The sequence below is a fragment of the Schistocerca piceifrons genome, chromosome 2 (genome assembly GCF_021461385.2).
Source record: "Schistocerca piceifrons isolate TAMUIC-IGC-003096 chromosome 2, iqSchPice1.1, whole genome shotgun sequence".
NCBI lineage: Eukaryota > Metazoa > Arthropoda > Insecta > Orthoptera > Acrididae > Schistocerca > Schistocerca piceifrons.
Window position 1 is genome coordinate 1,106,214,085 of NC_060139.1, and position 21,650 is coordinate 1,106,235,734.

The window sequence follows — 21,650 nt, forward strand, 5'->3', positions numbered from 1 at the left end:
TAAGTACATTATCTGAAAACTACCTTGGGCAGTTGAACAGAGAACCGACTCGTGGCGATAACATATTAGACCTTCTGGTGACAAACAGACCCGAACTATTTGAAACAGTTAACGCAGAGCAGGGAATCAGCGATCATAAAGCGGTTACTGCATCGATGATTTCAGCTGCAAATAGAAATATTAAAAAAGGTAGGAAGATTTTTCTGTTTAGCAAAAGTGACAAAAAGCAGATTTCAAAGTACTTGACGGCTCAATACAAAAGTTTTATCTCAAGTACAGATAGTCTTGAGGATCAGTGGACAATGTTCAAAACCATCGTACAATGTGCATTAGAAGAGTATGTGACAAGCAAGATCGTAAGAGATGGAAAAGAGCCACCGTGGTACAACAAACGAGTTAGAAAACTGCTGGAGAAGCAAAGGGAACTTCACAGCAAACATAAACATAGCCAAAGCCTTGCAGACAAACAAAAATTACGCGAAGCGAAATGTAGTGCGAGGAGGGCTATGTGAGAGGCGTTCAATGAATTCGAAAGTAACGTTGTATGTACTGACTTGGTAGAAAATCCTAAGAAATTTTGGTCAAAGCGGTAGGTGGATCAAAACAAAATGTCCAGATACTCTGTGACCAAAATGGTACTGAAACAGAGGACGACAGACTAAAGGCCGAAATATTAAATGTCTTTTTCCAAAGCTGTTTCACAGAGGAAGACTGTACTGTAGTTCCTTCTCTAGGTTGTCGCATAGATGACAAAATGGTAGATATCGAAATAGATGACAGAGGGATAGAAAAACAATTAAAATCGCTCAAAAGAGGAAAGGCCGCTGGACCTGATGGGATACTAGTTCGATTTTACACAGAGTACGCGAAGGAACTTGCCCCCCCCCCCCCCCCCCCCATCTTGCTGCGGTGTACCGTAGGACTCTAGAAGAGCGTAGCGTTCCAAAGGATTAGAAAACGGCACAGGTCATCCCCGTTTTCAAGAAGGGCACGTCGAACAGATGTGCAGAACTATAGACCTATATCTCTAACGTCTATCAGTTTTAGAATTTTGGGGCACGTATTATGTTCGAGTATAATGACTTTTCTGGAGACTAAAAATCTACTCTGTAGGAATCAGCATGGGTTTCGAAAAAGACGCTCGTGTGAAATCCAGCTCGCGCTATTCGTCCACGAGACCCAAAGGGTTCCCAGGTAGATGCCGTGTTTCTTGACTTCCGCAAGGCGTTTGATACAATTCCCCACAGTCGTTTGATGAACAAAGTAAGAGCATATGGACTATCAGACCAATTGTGTGATTGGATTGAAGAGTTCCTAGATAACAGAACGCAGCATGTCATTCTCAGTGGAGAGAAGTCTTCCAAAGTAAGAGTGATTTCAGGTGTGCCTCAGGGGAGTGTCGTAGGACCGTTGCTATTCACAATATATATAAATGACCTTGTGGATAACATCGGAAGTTCACTGAGGTTTTTTGCGGATGATGCTGTAGTATATCGAGAGGTTGTAACAATGGAAAATTGTACTGAAATGCAGGAGGATCTGCACCGAATTTACGCATGGTGCAAGGAATGGCAATTGACTCTCAATGTAGACAAGTGTAATGTGCTGCGAATACGTAGAAAGAAAGATCCCTTATCATTTAGCTAAAATGTAGCAGGTCAGCAACTGGAAGCAGTTAATCCATAAATTACCTGGGAGTACGCATTAGGAGTGATTTAAAAAGGAATGATCATATAAAGTTGATCGTCGGTAATGCAGATGCCAGACTGACATTCATTGAAAGAATCCTAAGGAAATGCAATCCGAAAACAAAGGAAGTAGGTTACAGTACGCTTGTCCGCCCACTGCTTGAATACTGCTCAGCAGTGTGGGATCCGTACCAGATAGGGTTGATAGAAGAGATAGAGCAGATCCAACGGAGAGCGGCGCGCTTCGTTACAGGATCATTTAGTAATCGCGAAAGCGTTACGGAGATGATAGATAAACTCCAGTGGAAGACTCCGCAAGAGAGACGCTCAGTAGCTCGGTACGGGCTTTTGTTGAAGTTTCGAGAACATACCTTCACCGAGGAGTCAAGCAGTATATTGCTCGCTCCTACGTATATCTCACGGCGAAGAGACCTTGAGGATAAAATCAGAGAGATTAGAGCTCACACAGAGGCATACCTACAATCTTTCTTTCCAGGAACAATACGAGACTGGAATAGAAGGGAGAACCGATAGAAGTACTCAAAGTACCCTCGTCCACACACCGTCCGGTGGCTTGTGCGAGTATGATTGTAGATGCAGATGATGTCAGTAACAGAAAGAAATGGTAGAGGTTAGGTTAGTGGTGTTTAACGTCCTGTCGACAACGAGGTCATTAGAGACGGAGCGCAAGCTCGGGTTAGGGAAGGATGGGGAAGGAAATCGGCCGTGCCCTTTCAAAGGAACCACCCCGGCATTTGCCTGAAACGATTTAGGGAAATCACGGAAAACCTAAATCAGGATGGCCGGAGACGGGATTGAACCGTCGTCCTCCCGAATGCGAGTCCAGTGTGCTAACCACTGCGCCACCTCGCTCGGTGAAATGGTACACTTGTAACATGCAAACACAAGTAAACACACAGTAGCAAATATACTGTAGAAACAGGGTTACACATTACCTACAGTTGAAGAAACACACTCCAGTCACATTTAGAAACAACAGTAAACAAACAATATAAATACCAGTTAGAATGCCAAGAATGTGACTCAGTGTATCTGGGGACGACAGGCAGGAATTTCAAAACTAGGCATAAAGAACATATAAGAAGCTGGAAGTATGAAAGTAGCCACTCAACCTTTGCTGAACACCTATTAAAACATGGACATGAACCATCTCACATGGAACAGGACATGCAAATTATTAGAGTCAACAATTGCAAAAAGCGCCTGACATTACAGGAAAACTTTTGTATACAAAGAGGCCTTGCAATGAAAAGGAAACTGTTTAACGGCCAAATCAATATACGCAGTAACTCACTGACCATGTTATTAGCCACTAAACCAATAACAATTGGATGTGTGAAACTTAACCGGAATAAATAATTAGTAAAACTGCCGTCCGTCTCTCTCTCTCTCTCTCTCTCTCTCTCTCTCTCTCTCTCTCTCTCTCTCTCTCACACACACACACACACACACACACACACACAGTGGAAAGCGAAAGTTAAGTGATGCTGGAAACTGGCTATCTGGAGCATTAGGGGCGAATGAACATAACAAAACCAAACAGATGAACTAGCAGCGTTGGAAATCGTAACTAACACCAAGCGATAATTTAACGCTAGAAAAGTTATTTCAGATCTGCAAAGCAAGAGAAAAACACGGGACGACGCAATATAGTAACATATTTGTGATTGCTACATAATAACGTATGTGAAAAAAAGACTGCGTTTCATTTAGTTGCAAACATGGAACATACGTTCATGACTAAAGAATGAGTTGTTCTTTGTGTGTAAATGTATATGCAAAAATTAATAAACTTTTTCACCTGAATATTTGTTTTCTGGCACAATTTGGGACCACTTTATCGAATGATCATGTAAAGTTTTGGTTTAAAATAATTTTGCTTATAAAAGGATAGGTGCATGGCGTGGCGCATGATCGCCTCAACCGGTCTATTATCGGAAAATGACGAGATTTTTAGGACTTTGCACAGCAGCATAAAAGTGATTTCTGTACAGGTCTTGCAATGGAGAAAATGTGTCAAGATGATGCAATATTAGTCACGTTCGATTCCTGGAAATATCCGCGACTGAGAGACAAGTTGTATGGAAGTGTGCAGGGCGCGCCGCTGCCGCGGCCTGGTACTTGACTGAGGTGTGCTGCACTGTGCAGCCCACATGTGGCCAGGGCTTGACCAACAAACACGTAGCCAAGCCTGGAAGGAGCGCAGCTGCGGCACGCGCGACCGTGGGGTCCCACATGGCATTTTTTTAAAAAATGAAGTGTGTATCTGCCCTATGCCTATGACAGTGCTGGGGAATATCGCTGAAGCACAGGTTATCAGCTTAGTTTTGTGATGTCCTGTGGGTGTGACCTAAAATAACGCCCCTTTCGAATTTGCTGGAGAGCGGAAACTTGAAAGGACACAGCTTATTCATATTAGGGTAATAAATCCCACTCGCGCAAGTATAACATGATGCCGTTCTTTTCATTAGAAAGTGTACAAGTCCATGTTTTGGAGCCGAGACCAAGTGACGTACGCCGTACTGTAGTAGATCAATGGACTCTTTCATTCTGGGAGGAATGGGCGGTGACCTTCAAAGTGATAGGTCATGTTTGTTGCCACGAGGGTGTATTTACATCTCGAGGGGTGCAGTTACAGTTGTAGCGGCTGTAAAGTACTGTCAAAGTGGTTTCTGCACTGTATTCGAATATTTATATTTAATTTAGTAGTTTTCAACCGTTCATCCAAATATGAGCAGTCTGTTTACATTCCGCAACGTGCAGTTCCAGCTGTAGCGGTTTTTGAATTAAGTTCTGATAAAGTTGCTTGTACACTGTTATACAGTTATCAAATTTAGTAGTTTTCAACGCTGCCTCGTGCCGTTTGTGCTGAAATAACGGTTTTACTGAGTTTTTTAGAGTTGTCTATGCGTTGAAGTCGTTCAGCAAATTTCATGTGGTTGTTTTCAGTTGACGTTTCTTATTGTGTGTAGTGAAATATTTTAGAAAAATTTTCATTCACTGTTTTAATTTCGTTGAGAGTTCCAATGGCGGCTTGAATTTTTGGAAGTTTTTGTGAAGTTTTGGTGGTATTCGTGTTAGTCGTGGTTTAGTAGTAGTAGTAATAAAAGTTATGGTTATGAACTGCAGATTAAAATTGAAGAAACTGCAAAAAGGTGGGAATTTAAGGAGATGTGACCTGGATAAACTGACTAAACCGGAGGTTGTCCAAAGTTTCAGGGAGAGCATAAGGGAACAACTGACAGCAGTGGGGGAAAGAAGTACAGTAGAAGAAGAATGGGTAACTCTGAGGGATGAAGTAGTGAAGGCAGCAGAGGATCAAGTAGGTAAAAAGACGAGGGCTAGTAGAAATCCTTGGGTAACAGAAGAAATATTGAATTTAATTGATGAAAGGAGGAAACATAAAAACCCAGTAAATGAAGCAGGAAAAAAGGAATACAAACGTCTCAAAAACGAGATTGACAGGAAGTGGAAAATGGCTAAGCAGGGATGGCTAGAGGACAAACGTAAGGATGTAGAGGCTTATCTCACTAGGGGTAAGATAGATACTGCCTACAGGAAAATTAAAGAGACCTTTGGAGAAAAGAGAACCACTTGTATGAATATCAAGAGCTCAGATGGAAAACCAGTCCTAACCAAAGAAGGGAAAGCAGAAAGGTGGTAGGAGTATATAGAAGGTCTATACAAGGGCGATGTACTTGAGGACAATATAATAGAAATCGAAGAGAGTGTAGATGAAGATGAAATGGGAGATACGATACTGCGTGAAGAGTTTGACAGAGCACTGAAAGACCTGAGCCGAAACAAGGCCCCGGGAGTAGACAACATTCCATTAGAGCTACTGACGGCCTTGGGAGAGCCAGTCCTGACAAAACTCTACCATCTAGTGAGCAAGATGTATGAGACAGGCGAAGTACCCTCAGACTTCAAGAAGAGTACAATAATTCCAATCCCAAAGAAAGCAGGTGTTGACAGATGTGAAAATTACCGAACAATCAGTTTAATAAGCCACAGCTGCAAAATACTAACGCAAATTCTTTACAGACGAATGGAAAAACTGGTAGAAGCCGACCTTGGGGATGATCAGTTTGGATTCCGTAGAAATGTTGGAACACGTGAGGCACTACTGACCTTACGACTTATCTTAGAAGAAAGATTAAGGAAAGGGCAAACCTACGTTTCTAGCATTTGTAGACTTAGAAAAAGCTTTCGACAATGTTGATTGGAATACTCTATTTCAAATTCTAAAGGTGGCAGGGGTAAAATACAGGGAGCGAAAGGCTATTTACAATTTGTACAGAAACCAGCTGGCAGTTATAAGAGTCGAGGGACATGCAAGGTAAGCAGTGGTTGGGAAGGGAGTGAGACAGGGTTGTAGCCTCTCCCCGATGTTATTCAATCTGTATATTGAGCAAGCAGTAAAGGAAACAAAAGAAAAATTCGGAGTAGGTATTAAAATCCATGGAGAAGAAATAAAAACTTTGAGGTTCGCCGATGACATTGTAATTCTGTCAGAGACAGCAAAGGACTTGGAAGAGCAGTTGAACGGAATGGACAGTGTCTTGAAAGGAGGGTATAAGATGAACATCAACAAAAGCAAAACGTGGATAATGGAATGTAGTCGAATTAAGTCGGGTGATGCTGAGGGAATTAAATTAGGAAATGAGACACTTAAAGTAGTGAAGGAGTTTTGCTATTTGGGGAGCAAAATAACTGATGCTGGTCTACGTAGAGAAGATATAAAATGTAGACTGGCAATGGCAAGGAAAGCGTTTCTGAAGAAGAGAAATTTGTTAACATCGAGTATAGATTTAAGCGTCATGAAGTCGTTTCTGAAAGTATTTGTATGGAGTGTAGCCATGTATGGAAGTGAAACATGGACGATAAACAGTTTAGACAAGAAGAGAATAGAAGCTTTCGAAATGTGGTGCTACAGAAGAATGCTGAAGATTAGATGGGTAGATCACATAACTAATGAGGAGGTATTGAATAGAATTGGGGAGAAGAGGAGTTTGTGGCACAACTTGACGAGAAGAAGGGACCGGTTGATAGGACATGTTCCGAGGCATCAAGGGATCACAAATTTAGCATTGGAGGGCAGCGTGGAGGGTAAAAATCGTAGAGCGAGACAAAATGATGAATAGACTAAGCAGATTCAGAAGGATGTAGGTTGCAGTAGGTACTGGGATATGAAGAAGCTTGCACAGGATAGGGTAGCATGGAGAGCTGCATCAAACCAGTCTCAGGACTTAGGACAACAGCAACAACAACAGTAATAAGAGTTGTTGCTTAGTAAAGAGAGAATTTCGAGACTGCTATTCTTTAAATAGCTCTCCTGTTGTAATTGAACTTAAGTAATGTAGACATTTAGTTTTTTCAGTAACTGTTAAAAACTTACCATGAGTGAGAAATGTGAGCTTTGTCGTAGGTTTGTGAGTAGTAAGTTACGGTGTGGAATATGTTCAAAATATTTTCATTGGGGGGAATGCAGTGGTGAAAGTAGTGTGCATTCTAGCGAGATCGTATGCTGGGAACTCAGAATCTGTAGCAGAAATAAGTGGAGAAAGAAGCAGGAGCATAAAATCTGTGCCATTCAGGTGAAGTTACAAGACCCAAAAGAGAACTACATGGTGAAGGGTGCTGGGAATGGGAACTGGCAGTAGGGTAGAAGGCAGCTAGGAGGAGATATTCCGACAGTTGTGTTTTGCGTATATGTAATAGATTTGACCAACTGTCAGAGTTGAATGGAAAAGAGCATCCTGTAGCTGTAGGTGTAGGAAAAATGTAGCAGTCCTACGCAGTTAGGAGGCCTAAGTCAGTTGCAAATTCTAACAAAAAGAAGAAGGTTCTGCTGCTAGTTGGTTCGCATGGTAGAGGTGTGGGCCAACAGTTGCAGGAAGTGTTGGGGAGTGAGTACCAGATCACCTGCATTCTGAAGCCTAGTGCAGGGTTGGCTCAGGTGACTGACAGCATAGGGGAGTTACGTAGGAATTTTACGAAAGAGGGTGAGGTGGTGATGAAGGGTGGAGCAAGGACAGGGTGGGGACAGGGAATGTGATGTAGGTGGTGGCCTGGTAAAGATAGCTACTCAAATTGGTGGAACTAATGTGCACTTGGTGCATGTGTTTCACCGTCATGATCGGCCTCGTCTTAATACTGCGCGTCAAGACGGGGCTGGGGAGGGCGCTGATGGCAGAGGGCGTGGGTCACGTTGCAGTGGCACCTTTTGAGTCTATCAGTAGATCGGGTTTCACTAGGCATGGCCCTTATCTCAATAGGTATGAGAAGGGGAGGCTGGCAAAGCGTAGTGGATGGTGCTGGGATCACTCATGGAAAAATTCCTGTGGTAGTTCGTGTTAGAGCTGCACATTTTTTAGACTGAAGTCAGCTGATAGGTATACCTGCTTAAAGGAAGTCCCTCTAGCAAAGGAATCACCTTCAGAGAAGGTCAAGAATCTAAGCAGAGAAGGAATTAAAGTATCTCGTCAAAATATGAGTGGTATTAGAGATATGGTTCAAATGGCTCTGAGCACTATGGGACTTAACATCTATGGTCATCAGTCCCCTAGAACTTAGAACTACTTAAACCTAACTAACCTAAGGACATCACACAACACCCAGTCATCACGAGGCAGAGAAAATCCCTGACCCCGCCGGGAATCGAACCCGGGCGTGGGAAGCGAGAACGCTACCGCACGACCACGAGCTGCGGACGGTATTAGAGATAAAGTTAGTGAACTGCTTATAGATGTTGACTCTGACATTACTGGTATATCGCAGCACCACTTAAATAATTTGACAATTCAGAGGATTTCTTTATCGGGACACAGATTAGCTGGCTGCTTTTCAAGGATTTCTATGCGGAGTGGGGGAGTGGCCATTGTGTAGGTACATGGTGAAAGATCCCCCCAGGAAATTTATTAAAAAACCAAAACATGAAACACCGATCGACCATAAGCGTCGGCAAATAAATTAATTATGAATGTGCGGTAAGGCGCGGAAAAATGAAAAAAACATCACTCATTTTTCTTGTACATGATTTTATTTCTCACCTCTCGTATATACAAGTTCTGTTAAGATGTGCTGCTCGGAGGATGACGGGTTGCGAGTGTTTTGTATCACATATGTTTCGAAAAACGAGAAGACTTGATATCAGTATTAAATATGTTTTATTGAGGAGAAGTGGAACCAAGTGAGGAGAATTTTCTTGATTTATTTGACCGTCACTGGTGTCCGCGAAGTCGGCTGCTTGCATCTACAATTGAAATGTAAGAGAGGACGTCCGATTACCCTAAATTTGTACAAGTCGATCATTTCTAATAACGCAGTTTTATTATCCTTTAAATGTTTTTCATATGTGTATGTATTTCTTTTTTATTATTATTATAACACACCATGTACGTAAAAAAACAGTATTCCATTTGAGTCCGTAGACGTATCACGGCACTGCAATGAACAGGTGGTGTCCAGGGGAAGTTGAGTTTAGTGAAACTAAACTTCTAATTGTTGTTGTTTATAGGTCTCCTAACTCTGACTTCAAAGCGTTTGTGCTGAAGCTAGATAAAGAGAGCTTGGTTCACTTTATAGTAAGTACCCAAATTAGTTATATGTGGTGACTTCAGTATCAATTTTGTATGTGATGGTGCAAGAAAAAGGATGTTGGTGTATCTCCTAAATTCATATGAGCTGATGCAGACCGTGTTTTTCCCAACCAGGGTGAAAGGGAACAGTAGCACAGCCATAGAGAATATTTTTATTCATTCTTCATTACTAGATGGGTATTCTGTTCGTAAAAGGGTGAATGGCTTTTCAGACCATGATGGTCTGATTTTGACACTAAAGGCTTTTGTACTCAAACAAATGTTTCACATAATTACAAACTATGTAGGAAAGCTAATTCAACGGCAATAGAGAGTTTTTTAAACCTCATTAAGTAACAAGAGAGGCAGGATGTTTATAGTGCCGATAACCTACATGACAAATATAATGCTTCCCTTAACACATTTCTCATGCTGTTTGAAAGTTGCGTTCCATCAGAACGTTCTAAACAAGGTACTAGCAGTAAAAGGTAGCCTGGGTGGATGACCAGTGGGATAAGAATCTCATGTAGAACAAAGCAGAAATTATATCAAAATACTAGAAGGTAGTCACGATCAAGCTACAGTAGTCCATTACAAACAGTTCCGTAAGGTGCTTAAAATGTTATTAGGAAGGCAAAGAGTATATGGTACGCAAATAGAATAGCTAATCACAGGATAAAACTAAAAGCATATGGTCAGTTGTGAAGGAAGTGTCTGGTCAGGAGCACAAGATCGACGGTATAAAGTCAGTTCGTAGTAAAACTATTTCTGCTACTGTTAAGTCAGATGTATGTAAAGTATTTAAGAATCATTTTCTGAGCATTCCTGGTGAATTAAACAAAAACTTAGTTTCTACAGGGAATCATATAACTCTCTTGGAAAATGCCTTTCTGAGATTGATGTCGGAAATACTCCTCTGTGATACAGACAAGGGGGAGATTGAGTCAATTATTAAATCATTGTAGACTAAGGACTCTCATGGATATGATGGAGTGCCTAGCAGAATATTAAAGTACTGTGCTGCACTTGTTAGCCCTGTACTTAGCCATATTTGTAATTTTTCCTTTAAGAATGGTCAGTTTCCTGAACGACTGAAGTACTCGGTAGTAAAGCCGCTTTTTTTTTGTGCAACATTGGCACTTTTCAAATAGCGCAGTTTATGACATGTTCATAACTTTTAGAAAATAAACTAACGCTAAATCACAGTAAGACTCAGTTTTTACAGTTTCTAACACAAAATTCAACAAAACCCGACGTTTTAATTTCACGGAATGAGTATGCGATTAGTGAAACTGAACAGTTCAAATTTAGGGTGTTCAGATAGATAGTAAACTGTCGTGGAAAACCCACGATCACGATCTTGTTCAAAGACTTAATGCTGCCATTTTTACTATTCGAACGGTATTTGAAGTGAGTGATCATTCGACACGAAAATTAGTCCACTTTGCTTATCTTCATTCGCTTATGTCATATGGTATTATATTTTGGGATAACTCTTCCCATTCTCAAATGATATTTTTGGCTCAGAAACGGGCTGTTCGGGCAATAAGTGGTGTAAGTTCACGAATCTCTTGTCGACCCCCGTTCTCTAGTCTGGGACTTCTGACATACAGGGTGGTCCATTGATAGCGACCGGGCCAAATATCTCACGACATAAGCATCATACGAAAAAACTAAGACGAAACTCGTCTAGCTTGAAGGGGGAAACCAGACGGCGCTATGGTTGGCCCGCTAGATGGCGCCGCCATAGGTCAAACGTATATCAACTGCGTTTTTTAAAATAGGAACGCCTATTTTTTATTACCTACTTCTGTAGTACGTAAAGAAGTATGAATGTTTTAGCTGGACCACTTTTTTCGCTTTGTGATAAATGGCGGTGTAATAGTCACAAACGTATAACTACGTGGTGCCACGTAACATTCCGCCAGTGCGGACGGTATTTGCTTCGTGATACATTACCCGTGTTAAAATGGACAGTTTACCGATTGCGGAAAAGGTCGATATCGTGTTGATGTATGGCTATTGTGATCAAAATGCCCAACAGGCGTGTGCTATGTATGCTGCTCGGTATCCCGGACGACATCATCCAAGTGTCCGGACCGTTCGCCGGATAGTTACGTTATTTAAGGAAACATGAAGTGTTCAGCCATTTGTGAAACGTCAGACACAACCTGCAACAAATGATGATGCCCAAGTAGGTGTTTTAGTTGCTGTCGCGGCTAATCCGCACATCAGTAGCAGACAAATTGCGCGACAATCGGGAATCTCAAAAACGTCGGTGTTGAGAATGCTACATCAACATCGATTGCACCCGTACCATATTTCTATGCACCAGGAATTGCATGGCGACGACTTTGAACGTCGTGTACAGTTCTGCCACTGGGCACAAGATAAATTACGGAACGATGACAGATTTTTTGTACGCGTTATATTTAGCGACGAAGCGTCATTCATCAACAGCGGTAACGTAAACCGGCATAATATGCATTATTGGGCAACGGAAAATCCACGACGGCTGCGGCAAGTGGAACATCAGCGACCTTTGCGGGTTAATGTATGGTGCGGCATTATGGGAGGAAGGACAATGGTCCCCCATTTTATCGATGGCAATCTAAATGGTGCAATGTATGCTGATTTCCTACGTAATGTTGTACCGATGTTACTGCATGGCAGAATGGCGATGTACTTCCAACATGATGGATGTCCGGCACATAGCTCGCGTGCGGTTGAAGCGGTATTGAATAGCATATTTCATGACGGGTGGATTGGTCATCGAAGCACCTTACTATGGCCCGCACGTTCTTTCTGTTGGGAAAGTTGAAGGATATTTGCTATCGTGATCCACCGACAACGCCTGACAACATTCATCAGCGCATTGTCAATGCATGTGCGAACATTACGGAAGGCGAACTACTCGCTTTAGATGCGGACATTTTAGGTTAGGCTTTACCGTGGCTGTTATTGACATTAAATGAAACAACAAGTTTACTGTTACCAGTCACCGTTTTATTTCTTTCCACGACGCGTTTCAAAGGTTTAAACCTCCATCATCGAGTGGATTTACGTTAGTTAGTATGACTTTGTGTGTTTGTTGTGATATGCTTTTTTGGAGGAACTAGTAGCACTGCCTAGTCGAGAAACAAGACACTATTTCTGAAACGCGTCGTGGAAATAAATAAAACGGGAACTACTCGTTGTTGAGAGGAATGTCGTTACACGTATTGCCAAATGCATTGAGGTTGAGGGACATCATTTTGAGCATTTATTGCATTAATGTGGTATTTACTGGTAATCACGCTGTAAGAGCATGCGTTCTCAGGAATGATAAGTTCACAAAGGTACATGTATCACATTGAAATAACCGAATTGAAATGTTCAGACGTACCTACGTTCTGTATTTTAATTTAAAAAACGTACCTGTTACCAACTGTTCGTCTAAAATTGAGCCATATGTTTGTGACTATTAGAGCGCCATCTATCACAAAGCGAAAAAATTGGTACAACTAAAACATTAATATTTCTTTACGTACTACACGAATATGTAATAAAAATGGGGGTTCCTATTAAAAAAAACCGCAGTTGATATCCGTTTGACCTATGGCAGCGCCATCTAGCGGGCCAACCATGGCGCCATCTGGTATCCCCCTTCAAGCTAGATAAGTTTCGTTCTTTGTAGTTTTTTCGTTTGACGCTTATTTCGTGAGATATTTGGCCCGGTCACGATCAATAATCTGCATTTGAATCGCACTTACTTAACTCTTGTGTACAGTATACTGCTGCATCCATTTTCAATAAGCTACCACAAGAATTGAAAAATCTTAGCAGTAATCCACGCCCTTACAAATAGAAATCGGAGAGTTTCCTCATGGGTAACTGCTTCTATTCTGTCTAAGAGTTCCTTGAAAAATTAAGCTGATTGATGTTGGTGTGTTATTTGCGTTTACTTAAACTTATGGACTGACTTTTTTCGGGTTCATAAACATTTTATTTTTATCTATTATTACTTTTATGTTGTAATTTCGTGTACTGACACGTTCCGTGACGTTGCAGATTTGCTCCTCAATTTCATCCTACAGAACTTGACGTGTAAATAAAAATAAATAAATAAATAAAATAAATCTGGGTGCCATCTTGCCCACTCCCCCAAAACTGTGGTTAACTTTCAGACTGCCATCGGTGTGTCGCAGTCTTGTTTGTTGTTTCCACCACTGCTCCAAAATATCACACTTAACGTGCGGTTTACAATTTACGACTTTCTGTGATTGTTGTATTGATCATCATACGAAATTTGTTGACAACGTAACATTGCATGTTGTGAAATTACATTATTAAGCATATTATAAGTATGTGTCTATTCACTTTTAAGCGTGTACCAAGAAAAGATATCTGATATACAATTTTATTTTGCAGGGAATATTGACATCGTAAATGGAAACCTGAAACTGATTCTCGGATTGATATGGTCACTCATCGTCCGTTATCAGATTGGCCGCTCCAAATTCCCACCAAAGAAACTCATGCTGGCTTGGTTGAAGGTATGCTTTTGTAATTTCATAAATAGAAAACTGTACCTAGCAAAATCTTAATGACTGTCGCAATAGTTTGAACAGGACTCTACATTTTGTCTGTGATTATGCACGTATGAAGATATTTGATGTCAGCTATGTGTTTGAGTTAAGTCAAGCGCGCAACATTTGTAGGTTTCCATCTAAAATCAGGTAATGATTTCTACGGTCAGACACCATAGCTTTAATAAATTCCAAGAAACATGACATCATTCTCATAAAAGTTGTGTGGTTAGAATAAATGTGTAGGAAGTGATGTACAATGGCGGTAGTAAGCCACCGAAAGAGATCACACACCTGGATCATGAGATTAAACACAGCACTGGTACAGAGCACCTGTCCAATCACATTGTCCAACTTGTACTCAAGTCGACCACGCATGCCAGAGATGTTGGATCACCCTAGGACAGAAGTGTGCAGCACACAAGAGCGCGAGCGCCGGCCAGTGTCGCACAGCTGCGAGGGAGGGACTTGGCGTCTGCGTCTGGGAGCGTAGCTGGCTGAACACGTCGTCATCGGTGCTGGTGTGAAACGTAATCGGACCATGTCTTGCAGAGAAACAAGTAGTGCGACAGATGCTGTACCTGTGGTTGGGGGCGACGTGCTGGAGTGGTCATCTGGTACAGGCGTACCGTGATGTAGGAGGTGTGGTCTGATCATTCGGTTCTTGCGGATATGCAGAAGCGTTGTCTAGCTCTCGGGGTGACTTAATTGTTGCATTGTGTGTGTCAGTGTTGTGGTTGTCCAGTGACGGTGGGGAGGTTCTCTGGCAGTATCCACGTGGTTTGATAGTGTTAAGGGAGACAGTGGTAGGTTTCTCGTTAGTCAAAATGTCAAAGGTCTGGATTTGGCATTGGAGCACTTTGTAGGGTCCCAAATAAGGATGTTGTGATGCAGGTCAAATTGCATCATAACCCAACATCACCTGGTAGCAGTGTTCAGCGTGGAGGGTCACAATACTGGAGGGATCCATGTATGGTGAATGCGATTTTTGATGTGTCATACTATTTGGTGCAGGGAGTGCAAGGAATTCTCCATACATTGCTCTGGCGAGTGGAGCGTGAAGGCCCTCTTCGTATTCAGACGCCACCTCCCCACCAGGTCATTGCTTCGTTGGTGGTAAGCAATGGTATGTGCACGGTCGATCATACAGAGGTGGCGAAGCTAATTGAAAAGGGCTGACTCAAACTGTCTGCCTTAGTCGGTCGTAATACTGTCAGGAACACCAAAACGTGCTACCCATAGTTCGACAAAAGTCCGTGTGATTGTGTCTGCCATATATCGTGGAGGGGGACCACCTCTATCCAGTAATTCATTCTATCAATGCCAGAGAGAATGTAATAAAATCCTTCAGACTCGGGCAGTGGCCCAACGGTGTCAATGTGAATGAAAGGTGCCGTCGGGATGGGATAGTTGCCTAATATAGGTTGACCGTGATGCACAGTTTTGCTTTGTTAGCAGTGTAAAGTGCATCGTGCCTAGAGGCAACAGTCACCTTTTTCCATTAGATCATAAAATATGGTCCACAAACAGTCGTGTTGTTACCTTGGTGCCAGGATGGCTGAGCTTGTGAAGTCTGTCAGATACTTCGCATTGCATGTTGAGGGGAACCAATCGCCGTGGTTTTCTCTGAGAGGCATCACAGAGTAATGTGGTAGTTGTTGAAGGCAATGTGTCATTCGATCTGAAGGCTCACATTTCCATCTGTGAGTAGTTAAGTACTGGTGGCATCTTTTGTTTGTTCTTATGAATGTGTTTCTTGTCATAGTGTCGGGAGATTGCAGAAAGACATCAGAAATAATCGGAAATGATATTATTAGCTCAGTAGATGTGTGTGCTATTTTCTACAATTTATTAACACAACATTGATTGCAGTAGGTACTGGGAGATGAAAAAGCTTGCACAGGATAGAGTAGCATGGTGAGCTGCATCAAACCAGTCTCAGGACTGAAGACCACAACAACAACAACAACAACATTGATACAAATAATTCTGTCACCGAGCGCCAAGTGGTAGTCGAGCACTTCATGAAAATACTATAAATTGATAGTGACTATACCAATGTCCAGGAAGTGCAAGTGGAATGTCGAATTCTGTTGCAAAACTTCAAGTCTATTGACATACTAAGCCTAGTGAACTTTGACGTTGAGATTCCAATATGGCAATCAGATTCTAAGTTCAGACCACAGCCAAGTCATCATCGAGCAGCAGGTACACCAGTCCAAGACACAAAACAGTCCTCTGCCGTGTAGCACTTCCGAGTTGTGGAGCAGAACACAGCACACAGGGAACTGGCTTGTAGACGTCGGTGGTGGTGTTAAATAAGGCTGCGCATTTAACAGAGCCAGCGGCTGGGGTCATCGTATATTCTGGTCAGCCAGTCGCTGTGCGTTCTGGGTGGCCAATCGCTGTTTGTTGAAGTGCAAGTGTGTGAAGGCGGCCTGCCGTGCAGGGAGAAGCGTGTCGGAGTCCTCAGCATTGTTGGTGTCTTGGGGCACAGGAGCATACGGATGAAAACGCCCAGACTAGGGGCGAAAGTTGTATAGTGTGGACATCGGCAGCAGAGCAGGCGGAGCAAGAGGAGCCAGCACCATGTCTTCATCAATGTCAGGAATTATTATTGGTTGGTGGCTGGATGAAATCTCATAGTGTGAGTAGGACAGGCTCTGTGGCTGGCCAACATCTGCTGTATGTTGCTCTTGCTGGGGTGTGGTCAAAAGGCATTAATCTAGTGTTACACTGGCTGGGATAGGATGGGAAGCAGGTGACTGATAATAACACTGCAGATAGGGGGAAGGGAAAGACTGTTGGGAAACTAGTCAGGGATAAAGTTGATTGGCATGCCACAGAACCTCCCAATCCTGAATCTGCACTCTGAAGACTTTTAAGCCACAGTGCTGGGTTACGGTTCCTGGAATCCAGTCTGATTGCCGACCAAATACTTCCACTCGCACAAGGGTCCCAGGGCAACACTGGAAAGTGGGCAGTGGTGAAGCCGGCCGTGCCATCAGCATGGGGAGGCTCAAGAGGGTCTGGGGCTGTCGTCCATGGAGAAGGTCTGCTAGACTTTTGTCCCTGATGGATGTGGACCCGTAACTGCTCAAAAAAAAAGTTAGTGATGCATCCGTGGAGTGATCCTGGAAGTATTTCTTCATCTGAGTTCTGAACATGCAGACCATCTTCTCAGCTTATCCATTAGACTGTGGATGGAAGGGGGTGTTGGAATGTGGCGATTGCCGTACTGGGCACAAAAAGCACAAAACTCCTTACTACCGAATTGTGGACTATTGTCAGTTAGGAGCACTTGCAGCAGACCTTCAATTGCAATAATTTTTTCTAAGGCTGTGATGGCCTTGGTGGTTGATGTGGCAATGCACTGGACAGTGTAAAGAAATCTGAAGTTAACGTCAACCACTATCAAGAACGTGGTGTTAAGCACTGGCCCAGCAAAGTCAATGTTTACCCATACTAAAATGTGACCACATGGTGGCCAAGAAACAAATGAATGTCGTGGGGCTGCCTGCAGGCTTTGGCAGAATAGTCATGTTCGAGTGAGTTGTTCAATCTCCTGGTTCATGGGTCAGTAAGTGAAACTGCGAGCGAGGAGAGTAGTTTGGGATACCCCCACCCCCCAGTGACCTTGATGCAATAGTTACCGGACGTGCTGACATAAGGAACGAGGTGGATGTGTCTCATCAGAAATGAGGAGAATTTTCCTTCGATAAAAATGAGCTGATGGCGGGCTTTAAAGAACTGATGGAATGCCGCATAAGCCTGGGAGATCGTCGTTCGGGCCATTCGTAAAATATGTGACTGTGACCTTGTTGGAGCATCCCGTTATTAGTGGTTGCATCTGCTACCCATTAGTTGGTAATGGGAAAAGAATCTACGTCAGCTTGTACTTCTTCGTCGATGTGGAAATACACAATTGTTGAACTCCGTCAGATCCCCTGGGAAGATGGGAGACGGCATCTGTGTTGGCATCCTCAGTCGTATTGCGGAAATGAATCTTGTACTGGTAGTGCGCCAAAAATAAGGAAATAAGGCCCAGTGCTGGAGGTGGTGAGCAATCCTCTCCAGAATCTTTGCTGGTAGATTGAATAAGGAGATCAGCAGTTTATGATGCGTGACGAGATGAAACTTCGTAAAGATTTCAGATTGTGCACTTGTTCCTCCATGTTACAATTTCGTCTGAATATTTAACGCACCCATCAATTTTGGTACTAATTGTTCCAAAACCGTTGAAAAATGGCGGTCCACTTGCTATACAAAACATTAGGCATTTCAAATGATATAATGCGGCGGCGTGTTAAGTGTAAGTAACTCTTGAGATTCTGCATCAAGGGGAAGTTGGAGATACGCATCCGCAAAGTGGGTTTTGGAGGAGAAGTTTCCTCCTTTTAATTTGGACAATAATTCTTTGGGCTTTGGAACAGGATTTGTCTCAATCTCTGATTGGCGTTTATGGTTACTTTAAAATCGTCGCACAGAAAGGTCTTCCTCGATGGCTTTCGCACTATTACTAATAGAGTAGCCCACTGACTGGAGGAAGTAGGTTCTGGAACTCCAGTTGAAGAGTTTATTTTCAAAGTGTCTTAGATCCATGAAATAGCAAAGTCCAGAATTATTGTTTTCATTTTCAAATACTTATCATTATGAGTGATCTTTTTTTGTAACTACACTGACGATATTAGCACTGATTCTTCAAATCCTCCACTATTACAAGTGGTAGTAACAGTGTCACGTGCCTCAGAGTTAAGAAATTTTGGTAGTAAAAATATTTTAAGGATAGTCTGTGAAGGAGAAAGCAAAAAAATAACGTACGCAGTTTATTAAGTTTAGATGTTGGTTACATGAAGGTTGTACAGTCTTTCAGAGCTCATCATCAGGAGAGTCATTCACTGCATCTGTTTCCCTCTGTGCCAATACCTTTTGCGACAATGGCATTGCGTGATGGTGTTCGGCAATGCCTAACTTACTTAACAGCGAATTAATGTCTTCCGACTTCTTCTCCTTTATTGGATGCCCTAAAGTTTATTTTACTGGTTTTAGTATTGACCAGTTTTTGCTCCTCTTTAATAGTGTGTGAGAGCACATTTTTATGCTAGAAGACGTTGTTTAGCAAGTTACTTTGCCGCTATCTACCTCAATGCTTTTAATGTCTCTTATGTTAAAATACATTTATGTTTCTTGGAAGAACGTTTCCAGTTTCATGAAAACCAGTCTTCCCCTACAATGTATACACACCAATCACTTCTGAAAATGTTGTGGTACTCTGTAAGCGAAAAGGCTTGCTCTATTGTACGCCACTTTTTCTCCACCCGTCCTAAAAGCTCGGTCTATTGGCAAATAGCTGCGCCCCCTCACAGGGAATGTTATATTAATAATGAGATCGAACAGATAATCAAGTTTACTAAGCACTGCTAACGTAACAAAATTTGTTTTGCGCGCTACAGCCAGTACAAAACAGGTAGATTTTCTTTATTTGTGGATTTACAGTACAGAACTAAGACAAACAGTGGAATGGCGCGCTGCAGACCGGTGAACTTGCCCACATGGCATCATTTTCAGCCCAGCTGTAAAATGACACATCAGTTTTATCTTGTTTTAATTTGGGGCCGTAATGACAAACAATAGCCAGCCAGATAATACTGCCAGAGCTGGCGATAGTAAAACGCCTCACCAAAAACTGTACAAGGCAGAGGCAGATTTTGCATCACATCAGATACAAAACAAGCTGTATCATCACATGTTACAGTTGCATCCATGAGCTCATAAAATCTCTTTGCGTTGTGTTCATGTCTTGCGCGCCTCCCCGTCCTGTTCACACTTCAAACGTTGTTGGCGTTCCTCGCAATAATTGAATATTTCTGTGGATGGTGTTCCAAATCCGAGGTTAAACTCACACGTGAAAAACTTATAATGACGGTGGTACTTGCAGGACAGGGCTCCTTCATTTTCGCTATTAGCTGCAAAGAATAACTTCAACATTACTCTGATCGATAGGTGGGATGGTAAATACTGTTAGGAGTCTGAAATGAAACAACAAATCCACATTACAACACCGGTAATTTTGTAGTTGTAGGAGTATGTACAACTAATGTATGGCTTACGTAACCAGACTTATTGGTGAAGAGCTGATAAATTTTCTTATCAGGGTGATGATGATGATGATGATGATGATGATGATGATAATAATAATAATAATAATAATGTATAACGTGTAGACCTGTTGCAAATAACTTATACAACAATTGTTTTTCCTTACATAAAGGTTTCTCTGCAGAACAGCATTTGAAACTCGCGATGTGTTGAGTAATCAGCTCCTTGATGCCATCAGTTTGAACATTAACGCATTTCCCACCCCTACTTTATCCTCTGGAAGAACAGTTTTTAAAATAATACGCAGCAATTGTTGAACACATTTGTAATTCACTCGCAAAATGCTGCAGAAACTTGCTGAACACATCATCTCCATCTTCTCTTTGAACGAAGTACGAAATAGAAACTTCCCGTTTTCGTTCGTTCTGTAGGCAACAAATTAAACCCACATACAGCTTTGCACAAAATACTTAATTTTTCTAACTCGGAAAGGAAAACTAACTGAACGTCCACTGCCCTCGCACGGAGTACACGAAGCACGCATCACTGGTTACCCCCACGTTCGCACACAGCGGAGCACTCGACTCGTCCCTCTGCCGTCGTACGGACGACTTGCTGCTGCTGTAAGCACGAGGGAGCCGGTGTGGGCTGTTGCATTGTGGTTCCATGTTCTCTTGCCACGGGTTCTTCTGCCACATCATGCGTAGTGAGTTGCAAACTTTGGTCCTTCTCACCCTGTTGAGTGTCATCATACTCCAGTTATGGTAAGACCCATGCTGGTTTTACCCTCTCTAAGGACACACTAATAGTTTTGTCGTTCTATGAGATGTTCGTAGTACGGTTGTTGCGTCACACTATTCGATAAGGTCCGGTATATGGAGGCTGAGGTGGCGCTCTGACTGAACCTGAGCGGACCGTGCCATGCGTACAGTCTGCCAACGCCTTATGCACGAAAAGTGATCGTTCGGCATGTCTAGATACCGTAGGCCTTCTCATTCTTTCCACATGCTCACGGATTTCCTGTATCAATGATGGGAGGTTCGTTGGCATCGGTGATGCGGCGGCGGGTAGGTAATCTACTGAGATTCTCAGTGGTTCCACATACACCAATTCCGCCACGGAGGTATCGATGTCCATCTTGTATGCGGTCCGTAATCCAATGAGAAACAAAGGTATTGCTTCTGTCCAGTTTCTCCGATGACACGTGAGAGCTGCCTTCAACGTCCTGTGCCACCTCTGCACCAAACCATTGCTCGCTGGATGGTAGCTTATTGTATGCTGGTGCTGGAACCCACATAAATTAGCTAGCTCGTTGAGCAGACTAGACTCGAACTGGCGGCCTTGATCTGTTGATATGAAGGGGGCACCCAAATCGAGCTAGCCACTGAGAAACAAACGCCTTTTCAACCGTTTCTGCTGCTATGTCAGTGATCGGAATGGCCTCCGCCCACCTCGTGCACCTGTCTACCACTGTTAACAAGTACTGGGAGTGGACCCACTAAGTCCAGATGGACATGGGACTAATCTTGCTGGTGATGCTGTGAAATTCCGAATTTCCGCGTGAACGTGTCGTCCTACTATGCAGCGCTGACATTGTAGGCATGCGCGAGTCCATTCCCTGGCGTCCTTTTTCATTGATGGTCAGACGAAACGTGCTGTCACTAACTTGATCGTGGCATTTGCCCCTGGGTGTG

The 21,650-nt window shown here is 42.7% G+C and overlaps 1 protein-coding gene across 1 annotated transcript in view; it reads left to right on the forward strand.

The window, feature by feature from the left end:
* LOC124776913 (filamin-C-like) overlaps positions 1 to 21,650 on the forward strand; it is a 542,943-nt gene that overhangs the window by 138,324 nt on the left and 382,969 nt on the right. The window contains exon 2 of the mRNA XM_047252124.1: positions 13,700 to 13,824. Coding sequence (XP_047108080.1) covers positions 13,807 to 13,824 — 18 coding nt within the window. The 5' untranslated portion in view covers positions 13,700 to 13,806. The remainder of the gene's footprint in view (positions 1 to 13,699; positions 13,825 to 21,650) is intronic.